Below are 25,449 nucleotides of genomic sequence, written 5' to 3' on the forward strand. Positions count from 1 at the left end.
ATTTTATTTTACGGATAGTGGATTGATGTTGCAGATATACTACAATCCACTCTTACTAAAACCTCTACAATTTAACTTCAATGCGTGGCCGACCCGAAGTATTTTCGGGAAATCCATATCCTTTTATCCATTAAAAGTTGATAATCACAAACTTTTTTAATGTTAAGTTTTTCAAGGCTTTTTTGCTTCTAAAACTTTTAGCCCATGCCCCTGCTCCAATGCTATGTAATCGAACACGTATATTCTAACAAGTTTATGGGCTTATACGCCTATTGCAACTATATTTGAAGTTTGAACTATGTTAAGAATTTAACAGTTTTTAAACTACATTTTGGGTGGATTAGTTGTTATGAAAACATGAAAAATCAGAGAACCACAAAGAATAAGAGTATAAGACTCATCATAAAACCCGACTTTCCAATGAGTCTGAGACGTATGACAGTATATGACACATTCTAGAAAAAATAAAAATAAATTTGACTCTAAAATGTCTTATTTAGCCATGCATGACTCTTGACAATCTGTAATTGAAAAATAAAAATTAGCTCAAATTAGCTCACTGCTCTCTCATCAGGGTAGGACGACAAAAACATTTAAACTATTTTTTTTTCTACAAACAAATTATTACATAAGCATCGTCAATTTTTTTTTTTTTTTTTTGTATATTTTTCTCATTATATGGCGCATAATATAAATGATTATAAACTATTGGCATTATATAACAAAAAGGTAAGCATGTAATCAATATTTAGACTCCGTTATTTTTAATCATAATTATTCTTAAGTTTTATATCTTTTGTGTGCATTTTCAATTTTGAATTTATTTTTTAAAGCTTTTTTAAAGATTCATATGGAGAACACTGACCGACATGAATTTCTTGAGACTTCTAGTAGGTACACAATCTCTTCGTCTATCATTATATAAACATCTTTTATATTGTTGAATCGTTTAAAAAAAAAAAATCCAAAACTCAATCTTGTAATTCTTCACCGGGAACAGGGTGGTTTATTAATAAAAATTAATTTATATTGAGAAAATCAACGAGACTTTAGGAAAATGACAAATTAGCCAATTTCTGTACCAACAAATAAAGTGAGGTATCACATGAACTTGAATCCCCTATTTTCTTGGAGAAGTTATAAAAAAGAAAAATCAATACAAATGTTTTCATATAAAATTTTCAACATACAAATATATCATAAATAAGTTATATATAATTTAGAAGCATCAATAAGAAATTTGAAAACATTAAGTTATAACTAAGAAAGTAGATATAGTATACATGCACGGAAAGACGTCCTATTTACCCCTCAAAACTACCATATCGTACCGAATGTCCCTGGAACTTTGACCTCCTAATAGAATTCCTTCCATTTTATATCCTCTTTCTATTTCCCCCCCCCCCCCCCAATTAATACTTCTATGTCTATTTCCCCAATTAAATTAACCTTCTCAGCTATTTCCCCATCGACGTCGATTAACACGGTTTACTGTTTTAGTTAACCGACAGACAATTCTTATTAACCAAAATAACCAAATTAAACCATTATTAACCAATTGACAACCCGATTACAACCCGATTACAACCCGATTAGATCACTTAACCTAAAAAACCCAAAAATCCCCAAATCGTTTTTTCCCTTTCCATCGACGAACCCTAGATCCCTAAATTGATTCTTCTTTCTTCGAATCGTTTTGTTATCTCTTGCTCTTGGCTCTTGGGATGGCGTTAGTCCCCGTTGTTAATCCACCTATTGGAGTGGAGTTCGACGAGGAAGGCGAGGATCGAGATGAATTTCACATCGATAAGCTTGCGACAGATTTTACAGAAACGGAGGAATCGATTCGTCATAACGTGTATCCAGAGAGTGACGACGAGTCTGAGGGTAATGGTCGTGGTGGTGCCGCGCGTGGGGGGACACCGATCGTTCGTGGCGATGGTATAATGTATAAAGGGCAGAGATTCTACAATGGAATCGCGTTTAAGGAGTGTGTGACTGACTATGCACTGGCAACAGGTTGTAATCTGAAGCAATACAGGTACGATAGAGATAGAATCGGGTTTAGGTGTGTTGGTGCTAAGGGAAAATGTCAATGGAAAGTTTATGCTGCGTCTCTTCATAATGAGTCGATGTGGAGGATTACGAAGTACACGAACACCCATGTTTGTGTGCCTAATGGAGAATGTGAGATGTTTAAGGTCCCAGTCGTAGCTAGGTTATTTCTTGATAAGATTAGAGAAGAACCAGATTATTACATGCCTTTAAAGATGGAACAGACCATAATGGAGAAGTGGAAGATATCAGCTACGAGAGGTCAATGTCAAGCTGCTAGGAGAAAGGCATTGGCATGGATAGCGAGTGAATATGACACTCAATTTGAACGTCTTCGAGACTATGGAGCTGAGATATTGGAAGCAAATCAAGGGTCTGTGGTAGAGATTGATACGGTGAAGAATGACGCTGGTCATGATGTGTTTAAGCGATTCTATGTCTGCTTTGATGTTCTTAGGAAAACATGGAAAAAAACCTGCAGGCCACTAATTGGGGTTGATGGTTGCTTCTTGAAGGAAAAGATTAAGGGTCAGTTGTTGGTGGCTTTAGGAAGAGATGCAGACAATGCTATCTATCCAATAGCATGGAGTGTTGTTCAGGTTGAGAACACAGATAATTGGAGCTGGTTTGTGAATAGGCTGAAGATAGACTTGGAGTTAGGTGATGGAGACGGTTACATTCTGGTTTCTGATCGCCAAAAGGTATTTTTTTTTTGTTATGTTTTATGCTTTGTGTGATTTGGATCAGTTTCTAATGAATTTAACTTTGTTTCAGGGATTGATTAAGGCTGTTGAGTTAGAATTACCAAAGATTGAGCATCGTAAATGTGTTAGGCACATTTATGGTAACCTAAAGAAGACTCATCCAGACAAGAAGCAATTGAAGAAACTGCTTTGGGATCTAGCTTGGAGCTACAACACTAGAGATTACGAAGAGAGATTGGAGAGGATTCACGCATATGATAGCAAGGTCTATGAAGATGTCATGAAGACTAAACCAAAGACATGGTGTAGGGCATTCCACAAGATTGGCAGCTATTGTGAGGATGTTGAAAACAACTCAGTGGAGTCTTTCAACAATACAATCAACAAGGCGAGAGAGAAACCATTTGTGGCTATGTTGGAGACTGTTAGAAGGCTTGCCATGGTTCGAATTGCTAAACGGTCTGCTATTTCTTATTCACATGAAGGTTAGTAAGACTACACTCTTATTCTTATTCATTTATATGTTTTATTCTTATTCATTTATATGTTTTATTCTAATTCATTTATATGTACTCTATATGGTCGGATGTGGCAGGATTATGCACTCCTTATGTGACCCGTTTCCTTGCTGATGAGCATAAGGCAGCTTCTACATGCTTTGTATCTCCCAGCACAAATGGAGCGTATGAAGTTTACTTGGGATACGATAAACACCGAGTTTGTTTAAATGCCAGAACTTGTACCTGCATGAAGTTTCAGATTTGTGGAATCCCATGCGAACATGCTTACGGACTGATGATCAAGAAGACATTGGTAGCTGAAGACTATGTGTGTGAATGGTTCAGAACTGCTAAGTGGAGACAGAACTACACAGACGGGCTTGTTCCACAAAGAGGTCCACGCTTTTGGCCTTCCACTGGGGGTGAGAATGTGTATCCACCTCCAAAGCCGGACGATGAGAAGATCGACAAGAAGAGGAAGAAAGGTGTTAATGAGTCACCTACCAAGAAGCAACCAAAGCAAAAGAAAAGAATCATGCATTGTGGGATTTGTGGTGCAGCTGATCATAACTGTAGGTACCACCAGAAGAAGAAGAATAAGAAGAATACAACACAAGTGGAATCTTCTCAAGGTTGTCTCACTCAAGAGAAATAATGTGGGATGGAGGATTAGCATAAGTAGGACTGTTTTTTTTTTTGGTTTTATGACCTGTTTCAGAACATATCTTGTTTTGCCTTAGTATGGTCAAGTCCAATCTTTTGAACCTTATTATTAACTATGTAAGGATGTACTCTTCCCTTTTGAACATGAATGTATTTTGAAACAAGATAACATCATCTCTTAAAAACATTTTGTCTCGTACAAAACAAACATAGAAAACAACATACAATGTCATCATATTAGCTTAACTAGACCAAATATGATCATACAACCTAATACTAAAACAATTATCATCCTATTCATCCTAAATTTAAATTCAGCTTTTACATCTTCAATCCTCTCAAATATCTCTTTCTCAAGCTCCATTTGCATCTTCTTCTCAACTTTCATTGTCTCTGATATGAACTCTTTCATTGCCTCCACCTCATCCAACAAAGCCTCATCGACCCACTTGAAAACGTGATTGTCATTCATAAGCTACACCATGGACAATTCATTTGGTTATCGTTTAGAACCTTATCAATATTCATAAGCCAAATAATAAGTTCTACTTCGTATTACCTTATTTCCAGTTGCATACACACAACGAAAGTATCGTCGATTTGGGTTATGGTCGGATTTTGACATTTTGGCCACAATTGCTTCTCCACACCAGCATCTCTTAGGTACACCAACAACTCTACCTCTTTCGCGGACATTTGTCGACCTACTCGAAGACCCAGAAATATTACTCATGATTTTGAGAGAAAGAGACAGAAATTTGGATCTTTTCAATTTAGATTTTTAGGGTTCTTAGTGGAGTAAGAATTTGGGGGTTTTCGTTTTAAAAGAAAGAAGAAGAAGTAATCGGGTCGGTTCTAAATGTTACCCGGTTATAAATTGCTTCCAGACCGGTTTAAGATGGGTTTCTATCGGGTTTACTAACAAAACCGTGTAAACCCAGACGGATGGGGAAATAGACATAGAAGTATTAATTCGGGGGGAAATAGAAAGAGGATATAAGATGGAAGGGGTTCTATTAGGAGGTCAAAGTTCCAGGGACATTCGGTACGATATGGTAGTTTTGAGGGGTAAATAGGACGTTTACCCATACATGCACATATATTTTTCAACTCTACATAAATAATACAAATGATTCAATTTTGTGGTATATACAAGCCTATAATAAAATGAAAATTTTTTGGGTTCACCCCTAGGGGTGAACAACTCTTATTCACCCCCTCTTAATCAACCAATCAAACTGCCATGTCATATCATATTTATAAAATAAAAAGACAAAACAAGTTAAGGAAACCAATTCTGTAGATTTTTTATTAAGAAAATTATGTTGGTTTAGATTAATAAAATAATGATTAGAGTTTAGATTGTACAATTAATGAAATCATATGTCGGTTTGGGTTTACAAAAAAGTGGTTAGGGTTTAGTTTTAACAATTAAACAAAATTATATGTCGGTTTGAGTTTACAAAAAAAGCGATTAGAGTTTAGGGTTTAGGTTTTACAATTAAATGAAATTATATGTCGGTTTGGGTTTACAAAAGAATTGTTAGAGTTTAGGGTTTAGATTTTACAATTAAACGAAATTATATGTCGGTTTGGGTTTACAAAATAGTGTTTAGGATTTAGATTTTAAAATTAAGCAAAATTATATGTTGGTTTGGGTTTATAAAATAGTGGTTAGGGTTTAGATTTTACAATTAAAGAAAACTATATTTTAATTTGGATTTATAAAAAGAGTGATTTGGGTTTAGATTTTATAATTTAAAACTATAGTATAATGTTTAGAATTAATAATTTTAAAATTAATTGGTATACATAATTTGATTCCTTAATCAATAATTTATTTCCTTAAGTAGGAAGGGGTGAACCCAAGAATTGTTCTAATAAAATACAAACAATCAACGTTTATGCCATAAGAAAAGTCACTTGACGTTATATAAAAAATTACGGTCATCACATTAATTATGGAAAAACATTGATTAGTATTTTACAACAATACAAACGTAAATTTGAATTCAACGAGGGAGAACAATTAAAAAAAAAAAAAAAAAAAAAAAAAAAAAAAAAAAAAAAAAAAAAACAGGAATTGGAACTTGGTATAGAAGAGAAAGGAAAATTCAGTACATTCTAGATATATTTTTGACAGAAAAATCAAAGAAATTCCATCGTAATTGTTTTAATAAATGGATTGGTATCTTCACTATAACTACCAAAACTAATAATCCCAAAACATGTGTAATGGAAAGTTCAATTGACGCGACTCAAATGCCTGATACTAATCATGAAAGAGATTCCCCTGTAATATACTATGTAATATCCATAATCTTGTTCAAAATAAACCTGCATGTTCACAGAAGAAATTCAAAATAACTACATGTTTATATAATAAATTCAAACTACACCTATATGAAAAGTCAATGTTTTTTTTAACATGAAACATTTCTGTAGATTTTGCTATAAATTGAAATCCGATATAGAAGCGTAAGACATAATTACAATAAAACGAAAAATAAAAATAAACAACAACAAAATGAAAGAAGCACTTTCAGTTTTGTGTCTTGTTCTTTTTGTTTCAGTTTTAGAAGCAGCAGTAACGAAACCAATCACCGATGCCATATTCACCGCCGATAACACCACCACCTTCTTGTCTTCTTACTTGTCATACACGAAAAGCAAGAGGTTCTTAAGCCCTAACTACACAAAACTCCTAGCCATCGTAGCGGCGAAACACGTATCTCATATTCAAGCCACGGTGATCTGCGCAAAGTCCAACGGTATACAGATCCGTATCCGAAGCGGTGGTCATGACTATGAGGGTCTTTCTTACATGTCGTCTGTACCATTCGTAATTCTTGATATGCACAATCTCAGATCAATTACTGTTGACGTGTTAAACAAGAAAGCATGGATTCAAGCTGGTGCAATTTTTTTTTTTTGTTAAAAGGTATTCAATTATAAAAATATAATGCCCAGTGGGCTATTTCTGGAGTAGGCCCATACAGAAATCCCAAAAGGTCCAACTCGTTTACATCAAACCGGACTAAACCGTTGGAAAAACAAAACCGGCCGGGTTACAACAACCGGATTAAACCGGCACTACGTGAAACCCTAATCTACAAACGAAGAACTCGTTTTGCAGCCGCTATCCATAATTGCGGATACTCGACCGGAACAGGATCTCCGGCGAGCCTGGACGACGGTAACTGAACGGAGATGGTGATTCAAGATCCGTTTGCCATCCCGCCACCGTAGAACCGTTTTGAGAAGGAGGAAGAGATCCGATCTGTCATTTGTCGTGGAGGATCCATGCTCAGTCGTGAGAGAGAGAGAGGCAGCAGGGAGTAGATAAGAGGACCGTCGACGGTGGCTTAGCTTCACCAGATCGGAGATTACCTCCCCTATCATAACCAATCCGGTGAAACCTCCAGAATCTCCGATCTCCAGATCTATCTACCTTATTCTCTCGTTCTTCGCCGTGAATCTTCCTCTTCCGCTCCGCGTAGCAACACCTCCGGTAGAGCTCTTTACCGTCAGCGTCTCGCGGATGCTTTTCCTCTCCACCGCTCCCTTGATTTCGTCCAACAGCTTCGCCGGGATGATGCAACAAGTCACGAATGAAGAACTATGGACCGGAGGGTCCTCACCGCCACCGAAATTGACGGAGGACACGGCGTCGGCGCACTAGGTTGTGATCAGGAGAAGGAGGCTTTAGAGAGAGAAAAATCGCCGCGCGTGGGATTCACTCTCCCGATTTTTCTCTCGACTGTATAAGTGAGTATAGTTGTAATTTTTAGCTGGTGCAACTTTGGGAGAGCTCTACACAAAGATCAGTGACGCGACCCAAACATTAGCGTTTCCATCTGGCGTTTGCGCTACCGTAGGAGCTGGTGGGCACATAAGTGGTGGAGGTTACGGAAATCTAATGAGAAAATACGGAATCACTGTTGATCACGTCATTGATGCTCAGTTAATTGATGTCAACGGCAAGCTCTTGAATCGAGCTACCATGGGAGAAGATCTCTTTTGGGCCATTCGCGGTGGTGGTGGTGGGAGTTTCGGAGTTATCCTCTCTTGGAAAATCAACCTTGTCGAGGTTCCAAAGATCCTGACCGTGTTTAGGGTTAACAAAACATTGGAACAAGGAGGCACTGATGTTCTCTACAAGTGGCAGCTTGTCGCTACTAAATTCCCTGAAGATCTTTTCATTAGAGCAATGCCTCAGGTCGCAAACACAACAAAACGCGGCGGGAAAACTATCGCGGTTGTGTTCTATGCTCAGTTCTTGGGTCGAAACGATAAGCTGATGGCTATAGTGGACCAGAGCTTCCCTGAATTAGGGCTAAAACGTGTAGATTGCCAAGAAATGAGCTGGCTTAACACGACGTTGTTTTGGGCCGATTACCCGGCCGGTACTCCAACAACCATTCTTCTAGATAGACCGAGTCCAGGAGATTTCTATAAGAGCAAATCGGATTATGTCAAAAAACCAATCCCTAAGGAAGGATTAGAGAAGCTTTGGAAGACAATGTTGAAATTCAACAATTTTGTGTGGATGCAATTTAACCCTTACGGTGGAGTGATGGACCGGATTCCGGCAACCGCCACAGCGTTTCCTCACCGGAAAGGAAACTTGTTCAAGATTCAATACTATACGACATGGTTGAATGCAAATGCCACGGAGAGTAGCCTGAAAGAAATGAAGGAGTTTTATGAGGTTGCGGAACCGTACGTGTCAAGTAACCCGAGAGAGGCCTTCTTTAATTATAGAGACATCGATGTTGGAAGCAATCCGAGTGGCAACACAAACGTGGATGAAGCTAAGATCTACGGATCCAAGTATTTCTTGGGTAATTTGAAGAGATTGATGCAAGTTAAAGCGAAGTATGATCCTGATAATTTCTTCAAGAACGAGCAGAGCATTCCTCCTGTTCGTGTATTGCATTGATACTACTCTTTTATCAAGTGAATAATTTATGTGGGCATGTGTTATTATTGGCTTATATATAGCCTATAAGGTAGCTTTCATTATTGTCCCTTTTAACCTTACGATCATTGTGTCATATATTTTTATCATTACTCAATAAAGACTTTTACGAAAGGCATTGTCTTTGAACATATTTTGATATATCCTTTTTCTGTTTAAACAAAGGCTGTGGCGGTAGCCGGAAACAGAAAAAGGGTCCAAAAGCCTTTTGTTTATTGGGCTTTAGCTCAGGGCCGAGTCTGGGTCCGATTGACCCAATTCCATGTTGTATTTTTTAACTAAACAAGGTCCCCGTGAATAACCCTTCTCTGTTTAGCCTGATGCACGCCGCACTTTATTGTATAGTCGAAATCTGAAGTGTTTTCGGGATTGGTGTTTAGGAAACGGCCGTGATCATGGATGATAAGGAGGCTTTCTGGTGGCTCAACAACCGCAAGGTACGTCTTCTCGATTTTGCATCTTGTATTCACAATTCGATGACAATTGTTTTTTTTCCAGGGTTTTATCTCTTTTAGCTTTGTTTTTGTTTTCTTTGGTTCTCTCTAAATAGAGTCGTTTCGTTTGTGGTTTACTACTTCTGGATACAGATCCCGAGATACCGTGTGAAATTCAGAAGACGATCAAATAAGTTGAAGGCTGCTGAGCCTTCATGCAAGGTATGTTCGATCATATTACCCTAGAGTTTTTTTTTTTCTTTAAGTTTCAATTTTTGTCGTTCTTTTACGATTGTTAAAAGTCATCATTAATCAATAATAAACTTTTTTGATGCGGCGCTTATATAAATCTGCTGTTTCATTTTGAACATTGGTTGAATATGATCGTTTTTCAGACAAACAACAAATTAAAAAACCCGAACAATCTGTTACAATATGTTTCTTTCAATCTTGTTTAAGGATCAAAACACGCTAGAGATTAAAGAAAGTTTAGCTCTCGAGGCTGCAGAGGTTGCCAAGGATGACCATGATACCGCATTCATGGATGTTATGACAGGAGGCAAGACCTCGTTTCCTGATGGAGGAGATGACACTGAACATGCAAATGTTGGAGGCAGCTGCTCAGACACGTGCACGGTGGTTTCAACATCAAAAATGGAGTGGTTGAAAAAGTGTGATGGCAACACTAAAGGACCGTCGTACCCGTAGTTCGAGCTCTTAGTCGAGAAAGGGGTGTGACAGGAGATAAGGGTTTAGGTAAAACCTCCGACGCGCCAAACCCCAGCCCTGTCTAAAGAAGTTTCTAATTAAGATTTTGTGTTTTCCTTTCCGCCTTACGGTTTTCTTGTTTTTCATGTATTTTATAATTTTTTACTATAATAAACTTTTTAAATAATTTTGATATTCTATAATTTTATATACTATAATAGAATTCACTCGATATTCTTAAGAATATCATAAATATATGATAGATCAATAAGTTAAAAAAATAGAAACACTCTAATTTGATTTGTTATAGCATGGATAGATAATACGTCACTATAATATTAAAGAATTTTTTAAAAAAATACATTAAAACAGAAAGTATAACATATATTAAATTACTCATAATATAACATCTTACATGTTTTTTAAAACAAAAATTACAAAATTATGTTTTATACATTATTGAAATAACTTCAGATACATAAACTAATACAACATATTAAAGTTTTATTTTAAAATATAAAATATACAAAAAAAAAAATTAACCCCTATTATAGCACGGATAATATTCTAGTGGAATTATTATATGTGGGTACCTTCCTTAAGCATGTTCATTACTTTCATTTATATATTTGTAAAATGTTTCCTTGTTTTTAAATGAATTGAAGTTGCAAACTATAAAAAAAACATCATTCAATCTACAAGTGTATTTTAGTGCAATGCAAGGTGAACCCCCAAGTGTTTTTGTACAGTATAACAAAAATGAGCTGAAAATATTATTAAGGGGTGTTATTGGATCCTTGATATTAATAGATTTAGAAATCCTGATAAGATTTGGAAATCCACATGGAATCAGTTGATTTAAAAATCCAATAATATTGATTTGAAAATCAAACAATGTAGATTTGAAAGTCAAATAAAGTGGATTTGAAAATCAAGAGAATAGAATTCAAAATTTATAAAAGAAAAATAGAACTTATAAAAATAATCTCTTACGTTCAACTCTCAAGTGAACCACATGTTTGATGCTATCTCTCAACTCATTGGCATATTCTCTTTCTTGTTCTTGAGTTGTAAGAACTTCAGCATTATCATCATCATTAATTTCTTCCACAATTTCTTATGCACTCTCGATTTCTTCTGAAAAAAATCCGTTCGACAAAACTTTCGCAGAAAATTATGTAAACTAACACATGCAAGTACAATTTCTGGTGTCTTATAAGGAAAAGGAGGTGTATGCTTAAAGATTGCAAATCGAGATTTAAAAATATCAAATATTCTTTCAACCACGTTCCTTAGGGATGCATGACGATGGTTAAACAACTTTTTTACATTCGCTGGTGTTGTGACTTTTGACCAGGAAATTTTTGTAGATGATATCTGACACCATGTTAAGGAGCTAAAAATTTTCGACAATTTGAAAATTCACAATCTACTACATAAAACTTTTCTAAAATACAATAATAATATACTGTCACTTTTCATGTTGAGAAAACATATTTATAATAGAAAGACATATACATACTTTTGAGTCATGAGCTGAACCTTCCCATCCACTAAGCACATACATGAATTCAAAGTTAAAATTACAAGTAACCAACATATTTTGTAATATATCACCTTTTATGTTACGAAAATAAGATGTTTTTTTTGTTGATACTATTGCAAGAATATGTGTATCATCAATAGCTCTAATATAATCATAAATAAAAAAGTATAAAGTTATATTCCATATAAGATAATTTTAAAAAGTACAGATATACTTTAAAATACAGATAAAATTTTGTACTTTCTCTAATTTTTGTAGGCAGTGTAATCTCACGCTTAACGTTAAACTTGGAGCAATTTGACGTTACTGAACAAACAACGTAACAATAAAGAAAGCAGTATCGTTAACTGGTGTAATTAAGTAATTAAGTACCTACATATTAATTATCAAATATCTGAAGTAAAATAATATAGAAGGTGGCCTCACCATGATGTCATTTCTAGTATGATACTATTGACTTCCCAATTTATCTTCCCAATTTATCACATCTCTAAATTGGGAAGTCAATAGTATCATACTAGATCAGAAACATTGCAAATCATGTAAAACTTTCAACATACGAATGTTGCAAATAGGTTAAAGTAGTGAATAAAACCAACAAAAAAGATCAAGTAGTGAAGCATCACAAAAGAAAACCAATTTGAAAAGCATCTAAACAACAGATACAGTTACATGCGTAAGATACAGTTCAAACTCTTAACACTAATATTATTATTATTATTATTATTATTATTATTATTATTATTATTATTATTATTATTATTATTACACCAGTTACCATTGCAAATAACGTTTTTTTTTCTTTTTTGAAATTCATTTAAGATAACGTTTTAGAAAAATAATCGACTTTTCTGGCTCTGCTATAAGAAAAGTCAATTGCAGTTTTAAAATAAACTTAAAAAGCCTATTCTATCAAGAGTTCTCCCGTACTTCTTGACCCCAACAAAAATAAAAAAATAAAGTCATTGGTATTTTAGTGACTTAGTCTTGACAAAAACGTATTCCATTAAAATTTGCATTCAACAGGAATTGAATGAGAATATAGCTAGAGAGGAAATTTCAGTGGATTTGGCATAATATATATAATCAGCAAAAAACCAAAAACTACGTTTTTTATTTTTTATTACTATACAAATTAAGTTTCAAAAGCTGTTGACAATTAAAAGAAAAGGACTGTTAAAAAAAAACTAAAAGAAAAGGAAAAAATATGAAGTCTCATCTATACAAATTAGGTTTTTAATTGTAAATAATTTCCATTTACAAAACCTTTGTAAATTTGTAATCTATACCTATAGTGACAGTAAGCGAGTTCAATTCATGTGGTCTCGATCATGAAAGCGTTCCTGTAATGTTGTTGTTGTAATTTCCATCAGTTAATTGTTCAAATCAAACACCTACAAGTTGAAGAAAAGTCAAAAATTTGTTTTACAAAGTACGCCTATATGGAAGAGACAGTCAATTTAATATGATTTTGTCTCTGTATTGGCATTTCTATAAATTAAAATCCTTGGTAGAGATCAGACGTAAGAGAAAAACAAAAACAACAACAAAAATGAAAGAAGCACTCTCTGTTTTGTGTCTCGTTCTTTTGGTTTCGGCTCTAGAAGCAGAAGTAACGAAACCAAATTCTGAAAACTTCATTGAATGTCTTCGCTCTCATACCAGTCCGGAGAATCCAATCATCGATGCCATCTTCACCGCCGATAACAGCACCACCTTCTTGTCTTCTTACGTGTCATACACCAAAAACAAGAGATTCCCAAGCCCTATCCACAAAACACTAGTAGCCATCGTAGTGGCGAAACATGTATCTCATGTTCAAGCCACGGTGGTCTGCGCAAAGTCCAATGGTGTCCAGATCCGTATCCGAAGCGGTGGTCATGACAATGAGGGCCTTTCTTACACGTCGTCAGTGCCATTTGTCATTCTCGATATGAACAATCTGAGGTCTATTACTGTTGACGTGTCAGGCAAGAAAGCATGGGTTGAAGCTGGTGCGACCTTGGGAGAGCTCTATGTCAAGATCAATGAGGCAAGCCAAACGCTAGCGTTCCCGGGTGGTATTTGCGCTACGGTAGGAGCTGGAGGACACATAAGCGGTGGAGGGTACGGAAATCTGATAAGAAAATTCGGACTCACAGTGGATCATGTCATTGATGCTCAATTAATTGATGCCAACGGTAAGCTCTTGAATCGATCTACTATGGGAGAAGATCTATTTTGGGCCATTCGCGGTGGTGGTGGTGCAAGTTTTGGAGTTATCCTCTCTTGGAAAATCAAACTCGTTAAAGTTCCAAAGATCTTGACAGTGTTTAAGGTTAACAAAACATTGGAACAAGGAGGCACTGATGTTCTCTACAAATGGCAGCTCGTCGCTTACAAATTCCCTGATAGTCTTTTCTTGAGAGCAATGCCTCAGGTCGTAAATGGAACAAAACACGAAGAGAGAACCATCGCGGTTGTATTCTATGCTCAGTTCTTGGGTCGGACCGATGAGCTGATGGAGATAATGAACCAGAGCTTTCCTGAATTAGGGCTGAGACGTGAAGATTGTCAAGAAATGAGCTGGCTTAACACGATATTGTTTTGGGCCATGCATCCAGCCGGTACACCGAAGACCGTCCTTCTAGATAGGCCAACGGATCCAGTATTCTTTAAGAGTAAATCTGATTACGTGAAAAAGCCAATCCCCAAAGAAGGAATAGAGAAGATTTGGAAGACAATGTTGAAGTTCAACGATATTGTGTGGCTGCACTTCAACCCTTACGGTGGGATGATGGACATGATTCCGGCGAACGCCACAGCATTTCCTCACCGGAAAGGAAACTTGTTCAAGGTTCAATACTATACGACATGGGAGGACGCAAACGACACGGAGGCTAGCCTGAGTACGATGAAGGAGCTTTACGAGGTTGCGGAACCGTACGTGTCAAGTAACCCGAGAGAGGCCTTCTTTAATTACAGAGACATCGATATTGGAAGCAATCCAAGTGGCGAGACAGACGTGGATGAGGCTAAGATCTACGGATACAAGTATTTCTTGGGTAATTTGAAGAGATTGATGCAAGTTAAAGCTATGTATGATCCTGAGAATTTCTTCAAGAATGAGCAGAGTATTCCTCCTGTTCGTGTAATGTAGCAATGTTAACTCTTTTCAGTAAAAGTAGAATTGGGAGGAAAAAAAGTAGAATTAAGAGGAGAAAGGAAGTGTTACTGCTAGAAGAAAATTTGTAGAGAGAGTATAAAAACAAATAATCCCCTCTCTTAATTCTCTAAGAAGGTCTCTAAGTCAGATTATAGCCTTATGTAATCATTATTCTCCCAATTGCATTAGGATCTCTTCGTTGTATTCATCATCACTCAATAATTTTTTTTATGAAATCATCTATCTTAACATTTTTTTTGTACAAATTTGTGGCTCTTTTTTTGTCATCCGGGTCGGGTTTTTTAAAAGGTTTTTAAACCGATTTTGAAAATCGGATCTTTACTTATTTGGTCATACGGGTCAGGTTTTTAATCAAACATTAAATTCGCTTACGAGAATCGGACCTTACCTAAAAATATATCTAATTAAATTTGCAACATCCCTAAAATATCGAGAGAACAAAAACAATTAGGTAAGTAGTTATACATATATTCCTAATGATCGGATTACATAAATCAAATCCTAACTATACTCAAAATAACGATATCCTTTACCATTATTCCCTAAAACAAAACAAGCAAAATCGCATGAATATTCTCTAAACTTGCGAACGAAGATTACATCCCACTGAAAAAGAGAAAACCCTACCTACAACCTTGAAAATTATATATATATATATATATATGTCATTCTCTACCGAATAGAAAAACTACCACATCCAAAAGAAAAATTAATTACCTAAACATTTCAGCATCTACTATAGCTGAGGTCATGAGCAGCTGAGATTAGAAGAGTTTGCAGAAAATAATATTGTGATTCTCATGTCTACAATATTTTCTACACTATTCTGATTCACAAATATTTTTCTCTTTTCCTTTAGTAGTGGACAATAACTATGCGTTTTGTTTCACAGAGCTATTCATTTTTCATCACCCAAAACAAAATTACTAAGTTTGAGAAAAAAAACAGTAGCAGGATAGAGTTAATTGAATTAACAATACTAATCATCTACCGATTCAAAAAATATTTAAGAACATGAAAAAATCTGGGTAAAGAGAACGAGTTCAGCACCTTCAATAAATCCCCCATTGGAGTTCAGCACCTTATATTTTGTATTCGTAAACAATTAAAACAAAAGCACTCCAAATATTATATTTAGTGTATTTACAAAAACACTATAATAAACAAGAATAGTATTTACACACCTAAAAGACAGTTAATTATTTATAATTTATTAATTAAACCCACATAAATATGGAAAATAAATCTTAAAATAAATATCTTAGGAAAAATTAAAACCAAAATCTATAATGTATTGTAGTCAATTCAATATATAGATATATATGTAGATATATATATATATATAAATATTAAAAAACAATAATATTTACAATCAGAATTAAAATTCTCAATTTTTAAAAATGAACAAAGATACACCCAGTAAATACTAAATAAATAACATTTAAATGAATAATATATATATAGAATAGTAAATTAAAAAATCAGCACTATAACAATTATATATATTTGCACTAGAGGCTACAATTCTGAGTTTATATATACCATCTCCTATATATATATATATATTCATAAATATATATAGTTAGTCCAATCAAGCTGAGCTTTTGCAAATATATATAGTTAGTCTTATCGACCAATACAAAAGAAGTTGAAAGTTTTACGAATACAAAAATGTGTAGATAGCATGGTTATATCTATAATTCTTCCAAAACTACAAGATAATTATTAGAACTTCACTAAATTAACTAAATTTGATAATTTAAAAAAAAATAAAAAAAAAATTTGACCGGTGGTGTACCACATCTAATGATAGATGAATCTTATACGTTGTACGCAATATGGCTTTTGGCTTTTGATTCATGAGACCATTGACCATGGTGCTTTGTGATTGTGAAACCATTTAAGTATGGGATTGATTAATTAAGCCTACCCAAAATAAATAATACTTGAGACAAAATAACAACTAAAAATGAATTCAGCACATTTCGTAGCAAATTTTCCACAAATTATGTTTACCAAAAAAAAAAACTTTCCACAAATTATCAAGTATAATTTTTAAGGCAAATTTAAAATCATAAACCATATCATATTCAAAATATAGCAAATTCAAAACATAATATATACACAAAATCCCAAACCTAAACCCTAAATAACAAATCATATATAAACCAAACATTGTTCTAATAATAAATCACACACTACAAAATAATCAAAACCATCTTAAACCGGTTCAACCGTCCGGTATCTGATTCGAACCAAGCAAATAACCTAATTTTTGTTTTCCCTGACATAGAAGAACCAAAGAAGACGCACGAGCGAGTAAAGGCCATAAACATCGTCTCTTTCAAGTTGCTGTTCTAATCAATCGAGCTCGATTTTAATCACTCCTGTTCTTGAATTTCTTGTCCGACTCTGAAATCTCTTCGTATTACTGTGAAGAAACCTCGGTGAATTTTATTTTGGGGATGCCATCAATGGCGCAAGGAGAACCTCGGAGCTCTGTACAAAACAGCAAACCGAACTTCAGGTTAGTCTCTTACTGTATACTATCAACCATAGTGTTCTGATATGATTACCCAGAAAAAAAAATTGAATTTTTTTGCATAATGATTTTGCGATTGATTTTTTTTTTACTTATCACAGCATGAGGCAAAAGATAACAGAACATAGAAAGTCTCTTCCTATTGCTTCAGGTGCGTGTTATTACAAACTAGGTTCTGTCTTTCTTTTTGTCAAATTTTTGTGCTTTTTTTTGTTTTCATGGCTGCTGAGACTTTAACTCTGTTGGTGTGTTTTGTATGTCTTCTCAACCCAGTGGAGAAACGTTTGATTGAGGAGGTTCGAAAGAATGATATTTTGATTATTGTTGGTGAAACCGGTAGTGGGAAAACTACTCGTAAGTTCAATCTCTAGTGTGTTTTTGCTTGGAATATATATAAAGTGAATGGACACCAAGTATTTTAGTTGATCTTGTTTTGTTTTTTTTTTAATCTTCATGAAGAATTGCCTCAGTTCCTATACAATGCTGGATTCTGTCGAGAGGGAAAGATGATAGGGATAACACAACCAAGGCGTATTGCTGCTGTGACTGTTGCTAAAAGGGTAGCTGAGGAATGTGAGGTTCAGTTAGGCCAAAAGGTTGGCTATTCCATTAGGTTTGATGATACTACTTCTAATGTGACTAGGTTGAAATACATGACAGATGGATTGTTGCTGAGGTAAACAAAACCATAACTCTATTGTTGTAGCCTAGTTTTATTATTGCTGATCTCTCTGTTCTCACAAACATTAAATTAAAAACCTTTTGTCAAAATCTCTGCAGGGAAGCGCTGTTGGATCCTCATCTTTCTAGATATTCAGTTATTATTGTCGATGAAGCTCATGACAGGAGTGTTCATACTGATGTTCTGCTGGCCTTGCTGAAAAAAATACAGCGGGCTCGGTTGAAGCCTATTGGTGAGAAAACTGAGATTGGTCATATGGCATTAGAAATGCAGACAAAAACAAGGGATGAGAATGGTCCTCAGCAGAATGGTGTATTAAGAGGGTGTCAAGGTAGAAAATTATCTCCGTTGAAGCTGATCATCATGTCTGCTAGTTTGGATGCTCGTGTTTTCTCTGAGTATTACGGTGGTGCCAAAGCTGTTCATGTGCAAGGGCGACAATTTCCTGTTGACATTCTTTACACTGTTCATCCTGAATCAGATTATATAGATGCTGCCTTGGTCACCATATTTCAGGTTATTCATTTTGTGGCCTAACTATCTCTCTCTTGCCTCTACCAGCATTTGAGGAATGGAAATTTGTAGTTTTAGTAATACTAATCCTGCGTCTGATTATCTTAGATTCATATGGAGGAGAAGCCAGGTGACATACTTGTTTTCCTCACTGGGCAAGATGAAATCGAATCTGTTGAGAGACTAGTCCAAGAAAGACTTCAGCATTTACCTGAAGAGAAACGAAAGCTACTGCCAATTCCCATCTTTTCTGCACTTCCATCAGAGCAGCAAATGAAAGCTTTTGCCGCAGCTCCGCCTGGTTTTCGTAAGGTTAGAGAAGTTTAGCTATCATTTGCTTATTTTGGAGATTTGGTTGTCAATTGTGTTGGGATGATAATAAAACCAGTCTGAGTTCTTTTTATTTGCACATTTTAGGTGATTTTGGCCACGAATATAGCAGAGACATCAATTACAATTCCTGGAATAAGATACGTTATAGACCCTGGTTTTGTTAAGGCACGAACCTATGATCCAAGGAAAGGCATGGAGTCACTTGATGTTGTTCCAGCATCAAAAGCACAGACGCTTCAAAGAAGGTACCTTATTCTACATTCATTTTTTCTTTCAGTTCAAGATAGTAATGGTTGGCAAAAGTTAGGAGTTTTACCTGCAAGTATATATGCTCTCTGGTTTATTTTTGGCTTTTACTTTAGTGGACGCGCAGGACGTGAGGTTCCCGGGAAGTGCTTTCGTCTTTATCCGGAGAGGGAATTTGAGAAACTGGAAGACTCAACTAAACCAGAGATCAAGAGATGCAACCTCTCAAATATCATTTTGCAGCTGAAGGCTCTCGGAATTGAGGACATAATTGGATTTGATTTTATAGATAAACCTTCAAGGTATTTCCTTCTGTTGTGGATATCCTCATATACTGAGAATATCGGTGGTTTGGTTTGTTGGTTGCTATAACTTAAGTCTTTTAGGGAAGTGTGACTCTCATAGCTGAAGCATTTATTCTCTAATGGTTTTTCATAAACACTTTGTTGATCTAGATTTTCATCTGATGTTAAACAGTGGTGCGATTGTAAAAGCATTGGCAGAGTTGCACTCGCTTGGTGCCTTGACGGATGATGGTAAACTAGAAGATCCCGCTGGCTACCAAATGTCACGGCTCCCACTGGAACCTATTTACTCCAAAGCTCTAATTTTGGCCAATCAATTCAACTGTCTAGAGGAAATGCTGATCACTGTTGCCGTGCTCACTGTGGAGTCCATATTTTATGATCCGCGTGAGAAGAGAGAAGAGGTGAGCATACCAAAAGACCAGGAGATAGTTTTATTTTCCTTTTTATTAATAGTTGATTAAAGCAGCCACGTCTATTCTTTGCTTCGCAGGCAAGAACAGCAAGAAACCACTTCGCTAGCGTTGAAGGGGACCACCTAACTTATCTTAGTGTTTATCGGGAGTCAGATGAGTTCTTGGAAAAGAAAAAAGTAGCCGGCAGTGGAAACAATATTGATAAAATTATGAAAAAATGGTGTAAGGAGAACTTTGTGAATAGCCGTTCCTTGAAGCATGCTCGTGACATATATAGGTTGGTTATGCTTTCTTCGTAGATAATTACAGTTGATTGTTATGCCTTATGATGAATTATGATAATCACACTAAAGGATTGTTGCAGGCAAATTCGTGAACATGTTGTACAGATGGGTTTTAATGTGTCTTCATGCGGAAGTGACATGCTTGAGTTTCGTAGATGTCTTGCTGCATCGTTTTTCCTTAAAGCAGCACAGAGACAATTGGACGGTACATACAGGTATGTTACCTATGGTGGTTTGTTTAATATTTTAACATGTAAATACGCCTATTATGCTCTGCTCTTTTCATCTTTACAAATCTTCCGTTGTCAACTAATGACTTGACAGGGCTTTGGAAAGTGGTGAGATTGTCCACATCCACCCAACTTCTGTTTTATTCCGTGCGAAACCTGAATGTGTTATATTCGACGAGCTCATGCAAACCAGCAAGAAGTACATCAAGAACCTCACAAGAATTGATCCCTTATGGTTGGCTGAGTTGGCTCCTCATCATTACAAAACGGAGTGAATTTAACTGGTCCCCTTTTGCTTATTTCAAGGTACATCACAACAATATCTCTCATCAGTTTTTGAAATTTTAACATGGCATAGAGAGATGATTTACATCTTTTTTCCTCCGTCCCTAGAGGATTAGTAGTTGCAGACCAAAGCTTCTGATGAACAAGAAAGCAAAATCCCTGGTTCTTTGTGTACTCATCATTTCTCTCTCTGATGCAGATATAACTGTTTCTATTATGATGGAGGTTGAACACTGATGATACCACTGGAGACTGATGCTGAACATTTAAAGGATATGCGTTCGGTTGAAAGAAGATGACTGTGGCTGAGCTTAGCATTAATTATTAGGAACAAGAAGCTTAATCTATGTTCATTTATAGAGCTGGAGACACCTAACATTTCAGGGAAGTAAGGTGTGTTTATTATTGTATCTTGTAATAGATTTATGCCTTTTTGGCTTTCGCCTGCACTCGACTCATCTTGAAAGTCAAAACAATGTGCCCTCCATGTTCATCCACTATACACATCTGTCTCTCCATCTTGGCAACCAAATTTTGTTTAGATTGTTTAATCATTTTATAATAAAGTATTGTCTTATTATATGTACCAAAAGTACAAACATTCCAACTCTGAACACAGTTATTCTCATATATATTCCTCAATACCAGTCAGATTTAGTCAAATAATCAATGCTTTGTAACCTCAAAGCCTAATGAGGATATATTTTGTCCCGACGTGAAGGTCTCAACTGTTATCAACAACCAACAGAGGCGAGCACGAACATGTAGTATAAACATCTCTTTCAGAACATGTATAAACATCTCTTTTTGTTTTGTGAAGAAACTAACACAGCAAATTCTAAAAAATGGGGAACTCATTCACATGCATATCTCACGAGAAGGAACAACGTCCTAAGAAATCCTCCGGCGGAGGAGGAAGTAACTCCGGGAAATACAAATACGTGCGTCGTCTGTCGTTGATGCCTTCATTTAGAAGGCGGACACTACTTCCTTCGCTCTCCTGCTCTGGATCATCATCCACTTCGTCTTCCAAGAAAGGCGGGATCAAAGCAAAGACAAAGAAGATAAGAGAGAGACATCATCAAGACCACCACGGCCATGACAAAGACTCTCATGTAATTCAGGAGCAAACCTTAGCAGCGACTAATCTCCTCTTCAACCAAACCCCTCGTAACAGCAACTCTGTTGTTCCTCCTAGTTTCAGACGCTCCACCTCCGTTGTCTATCCCTCGTCTCATCCCTCAGGCACCAGCTCAGGACCTGTTTCCGCCGTCCAGACTCCCAAGAAGTCAACCTCGGGATTCGTAAGAAGCTCTAGCTCTAGACAAAGGTCCAGTACCGATCCCATGATCAAGCCTAACCAGCTCGTTGACAAGGCAAGCACTTGGCTCAATAGAAAACGTAACTAATGAATAAGCCTAACCATACGTTAAGATTGCATTTATACGATAATATATGATACTTGTTTTCCAAATTAAACAACAAGTTAGACAAATTAGTTAGTTAATCGTTTGTACACGCATAAAAAATGAGAAACTCCGTTTAGCATTTATGTACACAGCTTATCTATATCGTGACATGTGACGTATGTGTATGTCTAACAGGAGCTAAATAAGGTGGAAGGCTCGGAGACAAAGCGGTTCGTGCTGGTTCATGGTGGTGGATTCGGGGCTTGGTGTTGGTACAAAACCATAACCCTCTTAGAGAAACATGGCTTCCAAGTCGATGCTATTGACTTGACCGGTTCAGGTGTGAGCTCTATTGACACCAACAACATCACAAGCCTCGCTCACTACTCCAAGCCTCTCCTCCACTTCTTTGAATCCCTCAAACCCACCGAGAAGGTTCACAATTAATCTTATAAACCAGCTATGTTTAGAGCAAATGATGAAAGTTACTATAGTTGGATCATGTTTTTAAGACATTAATGTTAATAATAACAGGTGATACTGGTGGGACATGACTTTGGAGGAGCTTGTATGTCATATGCGATGGAGATGTTTCCTACTAAGATCTCCAAAGCTGTCTTTATCTCTGCTGCTATGTTGGCTAATGGGCAGAGCACTCTTGATCTCTTTAATCAACAGGTACTCTTTTTTCATATATATCTTATGTTTATAAATTCCTTATTAACTGTATATTAATAATTTGATGTATTTATATTTTATTCAGCTGGGGTCAAATGATCTGATGCAACAAGCACAGATCTTTCTGTACGCCAACGGCAAAAAGAACCCTCCAACTGCCGTTGATTTCGACAGATCTTTGCTTAGAGACTTTCTCTTAAACCAGAGCCCACCAACGGTAAAATGAAAACCGAACTAATCAATCTTAAACCGGTACAGATCGATTTAATTATTGAACCGAACTATTTTTGTAACCAATTTTAATATAGGACCTGGCATTGGCCTCGGTAGCCATTAGACCGATCCCATTCGCACCAGTCAGCGAAAAGCTTCACGTATCAGATAAAAACTACGGTTCAATCCGACGGTTCTACATCAAAACCATGGAGGATTACGCTGTACCGGTTCCTCTACAGGAAGCAATGATCAAATTGAACCCACCGGAACAAGTTTTTCAGCTCAAAGGCTCTGATCACGCACCGTTCTTCTCTCGACCTCAATCATTGAACCGAATCCTCGTCGAGATATCTCAAATACCCTTCAAGAAATCATCGTAATTTTCCAAAAACCGGATACAAGTAAAAAACCAAACCGGTTATAGGATTCCCTTATAGAGATTGTTTTTTTTTTTTTGAAAGTGCTTTGAGCAGTGAGCACGAAACAAAACCCAAATTTGGGACCTTGTTCTTAATTTCTTATTATTTTGTCATTTATTCACATTTTTGTAACTGTTTAATTATTGGATTAACCAGCAGTAATTTTCCCAAAAAGAAATCAATGGAACGTTATGATAAATAGCGACTAGTAACGTTTCTGTTTTGAAAAATCCGTTTTGGCCTTTTAATTCGGATAGGTGCGAAAATTACGATTTACACCCTCCAAAATATCACATTCTCTCTCTCTCTCTCTCTCTCTCTCTCTCTCGTCTCTTAAAATTGGATTTTGCTTTCATATCATCATCGTCACTAGGCCGGCTCGCCGTTGCTCCTTTTTCCGATCACCAGATCTGCCCTCGGTGTTAAGCTTTCAGGTGAATTATATAAACCTTAGCATTTTTTCTATTCTGGACCGATTTCTACTTCGTGCGTGTTGTTGTTGTTGTTCTCTGGAATTGCAAAATTGTTTGTCGTGGTGTTTCGAATCTCGGTGTCTCTTAGTGTAGTTTCTCATCGAGAATTGATGTGTTGTGGCTTTATTTTGAGATATCTGTGATGCGTATTCAATTGTTGTTGTTGTTGTTGTTGTGGGCGTTGCTTATTCGTAGTAGTCTGTTGGCTCTGAAAGAATCAGTCTATGTGATAGCGTTTAACAATGACTCTTTTCGGTTTGATTTGCAAAATTTAGTTAGTGGTTGGTTTGGCTTCTTGAACCAGAGCAGCATGCTTGCGTTTGTTTTTCGATAAAATGATTGAAACAATGAGTGAGAATGTTAGATGAAGATCTTTTGTTTTGTTGCCTAAGTGGTTTGATGTGCAATGATTGTTATTAGCAGACCTGAATCTTGTATATACATCTACAAGTGTATATACATCTATGTTCTGAATCCAAGGCCTTGGTAAATGTACTTCCCAGGAAAAGGAGATCAAATGGGTCGTGGATTTAGTGCTGGTGGTGGGCAAAGTTCTTTGGGATATCTTTTTGGTACTGGAGAGGCTCCAAAGCCAGCTGTTAGCAATGCTCCAGTTCCTCAGTCTGAAACTCTGCCTGTGAATGCTGATCCTTCACCTAAACCCGCTGCTGCTCAGCCGGCTAATTTTACCAAGCAAATACCTGCTGGTATCAGTAACTCCTCTACAAACAACTACACTCGAGCAGATGGACAGAACACAGGCAACTTCCTTACGGTACTATCTCTTTTTATCGCTGTAAATTTTTGATTTTTTATAGACAAGGTGGTGATTCACATTGTTGTGTAATCACCTGGCTATTTCATTTACCAAAAGCAAAACCTTCTCACCCACAAGTAGCAAATATTTTTGCAAAAAAAAAAAAAAGCATCTCTGAAGTTTCGTTTGCAGCATTATGATATGAAATCACAACTTCACTCAAGTTTTTGAATGAGTTAACATCTAATTATCTAAACATCTATGCATTGGTGAACCGCACAGTTTAACGAAAACAATTTTGGCTGAATGCAGGACCGGCCATCGACCAAGGTACATGCGACCCCTGGAGGCGGCTCATCTCTGAATTACCTCTTCGGTGGTGGTGGAAGCAATTAGCAACTTGTCTTTGCCCCGTCGGAAAATATGTCTCTCATCTTCTTTCTTAACTTTGTAAAAGAAAGGACATGGGTAACTTGGGTCTCCTAATATACATGTGCTTAGCCACTAACTATGTTGGATGGTGTTTTTGTTTTCAAACCAGATTTGGGATACTGCTGGCTAAGAAAGGTCTCATGTTTTTCAACAACATTGTTCATTTTCTCGATCTGGTTTTTAGATTAGTGAAAATTTTCGTAGAACTTTCTCACAACAGCATATTTGATTACATTTGTCAAATATGAAGACAAAGTGGACGCAGACCATAATACCACCACCAGGGCATTATCATCAATAGAAGACAGAACCAACAAGATCTAACCTATGGGATTCCCTTTTTGTTACTGGTTGGTCTTATAGAACGTGGACGATTTCAATTCAGAAGCAATAAGCGATACATCAGTTCCTATACTTGCATGAACTTGAGAGGAGATCCACGTACAATGCAAAGCAAAGAAATTCTCCAATG

General features: G+C 36.3%; 7 protein-coding genes and 1 pseudogene across 9 annotated transcripts; all 8 read left to right on the forward strand.

The window, feature by feature from the left end:
* The first annotated feature begins 1,724 nt into the window (after nt 1-1,724).
* LOC147946751 (uncharacterized) lies at nt 1,725-2,908 on the forward strand. The gene is made up of 2 exons (XM_087507243.1): nt 1,725-2,756; nt 2,855-2,908. The coding sequence occupies exons 1-2, from the start codon at nt 1,725-1,727 to the stop codon at nt 2,906-2,908; spliced, it is 1,086 nt and encodes a 361-aa protein (XP_087363369.1).
* Nucleotides 2,816-3,938, forward strand: LOC104778873 (uncharacterized). Its single transcript, XM_019239999.2, has 2 exons — nt 2,816-3,244; nt 3,355-3,938. Exons 1-2 carry the CDS (start codon nt 3,040-3,042, stop codon nt 3,912-3,914), a joined length of 765 nt encoding a protein of 254 aa, XP_019095544.2. The 5' UTR covers nt 2,816-3,039; the 3' UTR covers nt 3,915-3,938.
* Nucleotides 3,939-6,443: 2,505 nt separating this feature from the next.
* Nucleotides 6,444-8,864, forward strand: LOC109124991 (berberine bridge enzyme-like 4). Its single transcript, XM_087502272.1, has 2 exons — nt 6,444-6,837; nt 7,714-8,864. Exons 1-2 carry the CDS (start codon nt 6,450-6,452, stop codon nt 8,862-8,864), a joined length of 1,539 nt encoding a protein of 512 aa, XP_087358398.1. The 5' UTR covers nt 6,444-6,449.
* Nucleotides 8,865-9,202: 338 nt separating this feature from the next.
* On the forward strand, nt 9,203-10,232 carry LOC104776645 (uncharacterized). Its single transcript, XM_010500742.3, has 3 exons — nt 9,203-9,340; nt 9,491-9,559; nt 9,797-10,232. The coding sequence occupies exons 1-3, from the start codon at nt 9,299-9,301 to the stop codon at nt 10,043-10,045; spliced, it is 360 nt and encodes a 119-aa protein (XP_010499044.1). The 5' UTR covers nt 9,203-9,298; the 3' UTR covers nt 10,046-10,232.
* Nucleotides 10,233-13,120: 2,888 nt separating this feature from the next.
* Nucleotides 13,121-14,987, forward strand: LOC104776646 (berberine bridge enzyme-like 3 pseudogene; annotated as a pseudogene). The gene has a single exon (XR_015591221.1). The product of XR_015591221.1 is annotated as a berberine bridge enzyme-like 3 pseudogene (transcript).
* A 1,358-nt stretch (nt 14,988-16,345) lies between these two features.
* Nucleotides 16,346-21,175, forward strand: LOC104776647 (pre-mRNA-splicing factor ATP-dependent RNA helicase DEAH10). Its single transcript, XM_010500744.3, has 13 exons — nt 16,346-17,284; nt 17,401-17,450; nt 17,573-17,653; nt 17,759-17,975; nt 18,080-18,497; nt 18,603-18,806; nt 18,912-19,072; nt 19,190-19,375; nt 19,551-19,782; nt 19,872-20,071; nt 20,159-20,293; nt 20,403-20,614; nt 20,793-21,175. Exons 1-12 carry the CDS (start codon nt 17,223-17,225, stop codon nt 20,581-20,583), a joined length of 2,127 nt encoding a protein of 708 aa, XP_010499046.2. The 5' UTR covers nt 16,346-17,222; the 3' UTR covers nt 20,584-20,614; nt 20,793-21,175.
* A 148-nt stretch (nt 21,176-21,323) lies between these two features.
* LOC104776648 (putative methylesterase 13, chloroplastic) lies at nt 21,324-23,493 on the forward strand. Its single transcript, XM_010500746.3, has 5 exons — nt 21,324-21,969; nt 22,198-22,437; nt 22,537-22,680; nt 22,766-22,897; nt 22,989-23,493. Exons 1-5 carry the CDS (start codon nt 21,439-21,441, stop codon nt 23,274-23,276), a joined length of 1,335 nt encoding a protein of 444 aa, XP_010499048.2. The 5' UTR covers nt 21,324-21,438; the 3' UTR covers nt 23,277-23,493.
* Nucleotides 23,484-25,133, forward strand: LOC104776649 (protein SPIRAL1-like 1). Of its 2 annotated transcripts, none has more exons than XM_010500747.3 (3): nt 23,484-23,749; nt 24,292-24,563; nt 24,858-25,133. In XM_010500747.3, exons 2-3 carry the CDS (start codon nt 24,306-24,308, stop codon nt 24,939-24,941), a joined length of 342 nt encoding a protein of 113 aa, XP_010499049.1. In that variant the 5' UTR covers nt 23,484-23,749; nt 24,292-24,305; the 3' UTR covers nt 24,942-25,133. The 2 variants fall into 2 exon arrangements, with proteins under 2 accessions (XP_010499049.1, XP_087358484.1); XM_087502358.1 differs by having other exon boundaries at nt 23,623-23,749; nt 24,212-24,563.
* The last annotated feature ends 316 nt before the right edge of the window (nt 25,134-25,449 follow it).

The sequence above is a fragment of the Camelina sativa genome, chromosome 3 (genome assembly GCF_030686135.1).
Source record: "Camelina sativa cultivar CO46 ecotype springtype chromosome 3, ASM3068613v1".
NCBI classification, from domain to species: domain Eukaryota; kingdom Viridiplantae; phylum Streptophyta; class Magnoliopsida; order Brassicales; family Brassicaceae; genus Camelina; species Camelina sativa.

What these genes read in the sequence shown, in the direction of transcription:
- LOC109124991 (XM_087502272.1), top strand. Translation starts at nt 6,450, where the DNA reads ATGAAAGAAGCACTTTCAGTTTTGTGTCTTGTTCTTTTTGTTTCAGTT. An exon ending in GAAAGCATGGATTCAAGCTG is followed by an intron (nt 6,838 to 7,713) that starts GTGCAATTTTTT and finishes TGTAATTTTTAG; the next exon opens with CTGGTGCAACTTTGGGAGAG.
- LOC104776645 (XM_010500742.3), top strand. Translation starts at nt 9,299, where the DNA reads ATGGATGATAAGGAGGCTTTCTGGTGGCTCAACAACCGCAAG. An exon ending in GGTGGCTCAACAACCGCAAG is followed by an intron (nt 9,341 to 9,490) that starts GTACGTCTTCTC and finishes TTCTGGATACAG; the next exon opens with ATCCCGAGATACCGTGTGAA. An exon ending in CTGCTGAGCCTTCATGCAAG is followed by an intron (nt 9,560 to 9,796) that starts GTATGTTCGATC and finishes ATCTTGTTTAAG; the next exon opens with GATCAAAACACGCTAGAGAT.
- LOC104776647 (XM_010500744.3), top strand. Translation starts at nt 17,223, where the DNA reads ATGCCATCAATGGCGCAAGGAGAACCTCGGAGCTCTGTACAAAACAGC. An exon ending in ACAGATGGATTGTTGCTGAG is followed by an intron (nt 17,976 to 18,079) that starts GTAAACAAAACC and finishes AAATCTCTGCAG; the next exon opens with GGAAGCGCTGTTGGATCCTC. An exon ending in CCTTGGTCACCATATTTCAG is followed by an intron (nt 18,498 to 18,602) that starts GTTATTCATTTT and finishes TGATTATCTTAG; the next exon opens with ATTCATATGGAGGAGAAGCC.
- LOC104776649 (XM_087502358.1), top strand. Translation starts at nt 24,279, where the DNA reads ATGTACTTCCCAGGAAAAGGAGATCAAATGGGTCGTGGATTTAGTGCT. An exon ending in ACACAGGCAACTTCCTTACG is followed by an intron (nt 24,564 to 24,857) that starts GTACTATCTCTT and finishes GGCTGAATGCAG; the next exon opens with GACCGGCCATCGACCAAGGT.
- LOC104778873 (XM_019239999.2), top strand. Translation starts at nt 3,040, where the DNA reads ATGAAGACTAAACCAAAGACATGGTGTAGGGCATTCCACAAGATTGGC. An exon ending in TATTTCTTATTCACATGAAG is followed by an intron (nt 3,245 to 3,354) that starts GTTAGTAAGACT and finishes CGGATGTGGCAG; the next exon opens with GATTATGCACTCCTTATGTG.
- LOC147946751 (XM_087507243.1), top strand. Translation starts at nt 1,725, where the DNA reads ATGGCGTTAGTCCCCGTTGTTAATCCACCTATTGGAGTGGAGTTCGAC. An exon ending in TGGTTTCTGATCGCCAAAAG is followed by an intron (nt 2,757 to 2,854) that starts GTATTTTTTTTT and finishes CTGTTGAGTTAG; the next exon opens with AATTACCAAAGATTGAGCAT.
- LOC104776648 (XM_010500746.3), top strand. Translation starts at nt 21,439, where the DNA reads ATGGGGAACTCATTCACATGCATATCTCACGAGAAGGAACAACGTCCT. An exon ending in CTAACCAGCTCGTTGACAAG is followed by an intron (nt 21,970 to 22,197) that starts GCAAGCACTTGG and finishes TATGTCTAACAG; the next exon opens with GAGCTAAATAAGGTGGAAGG. An exon ending in TAAACCAGAGCCCACCAACG is followed by an intron (nt 22,898 to 22,988) that starts GTAAAATGAAAA and finishes ATTTTAATATAG; the next exon opens with GACCTGGCATTGGCCTCGGT.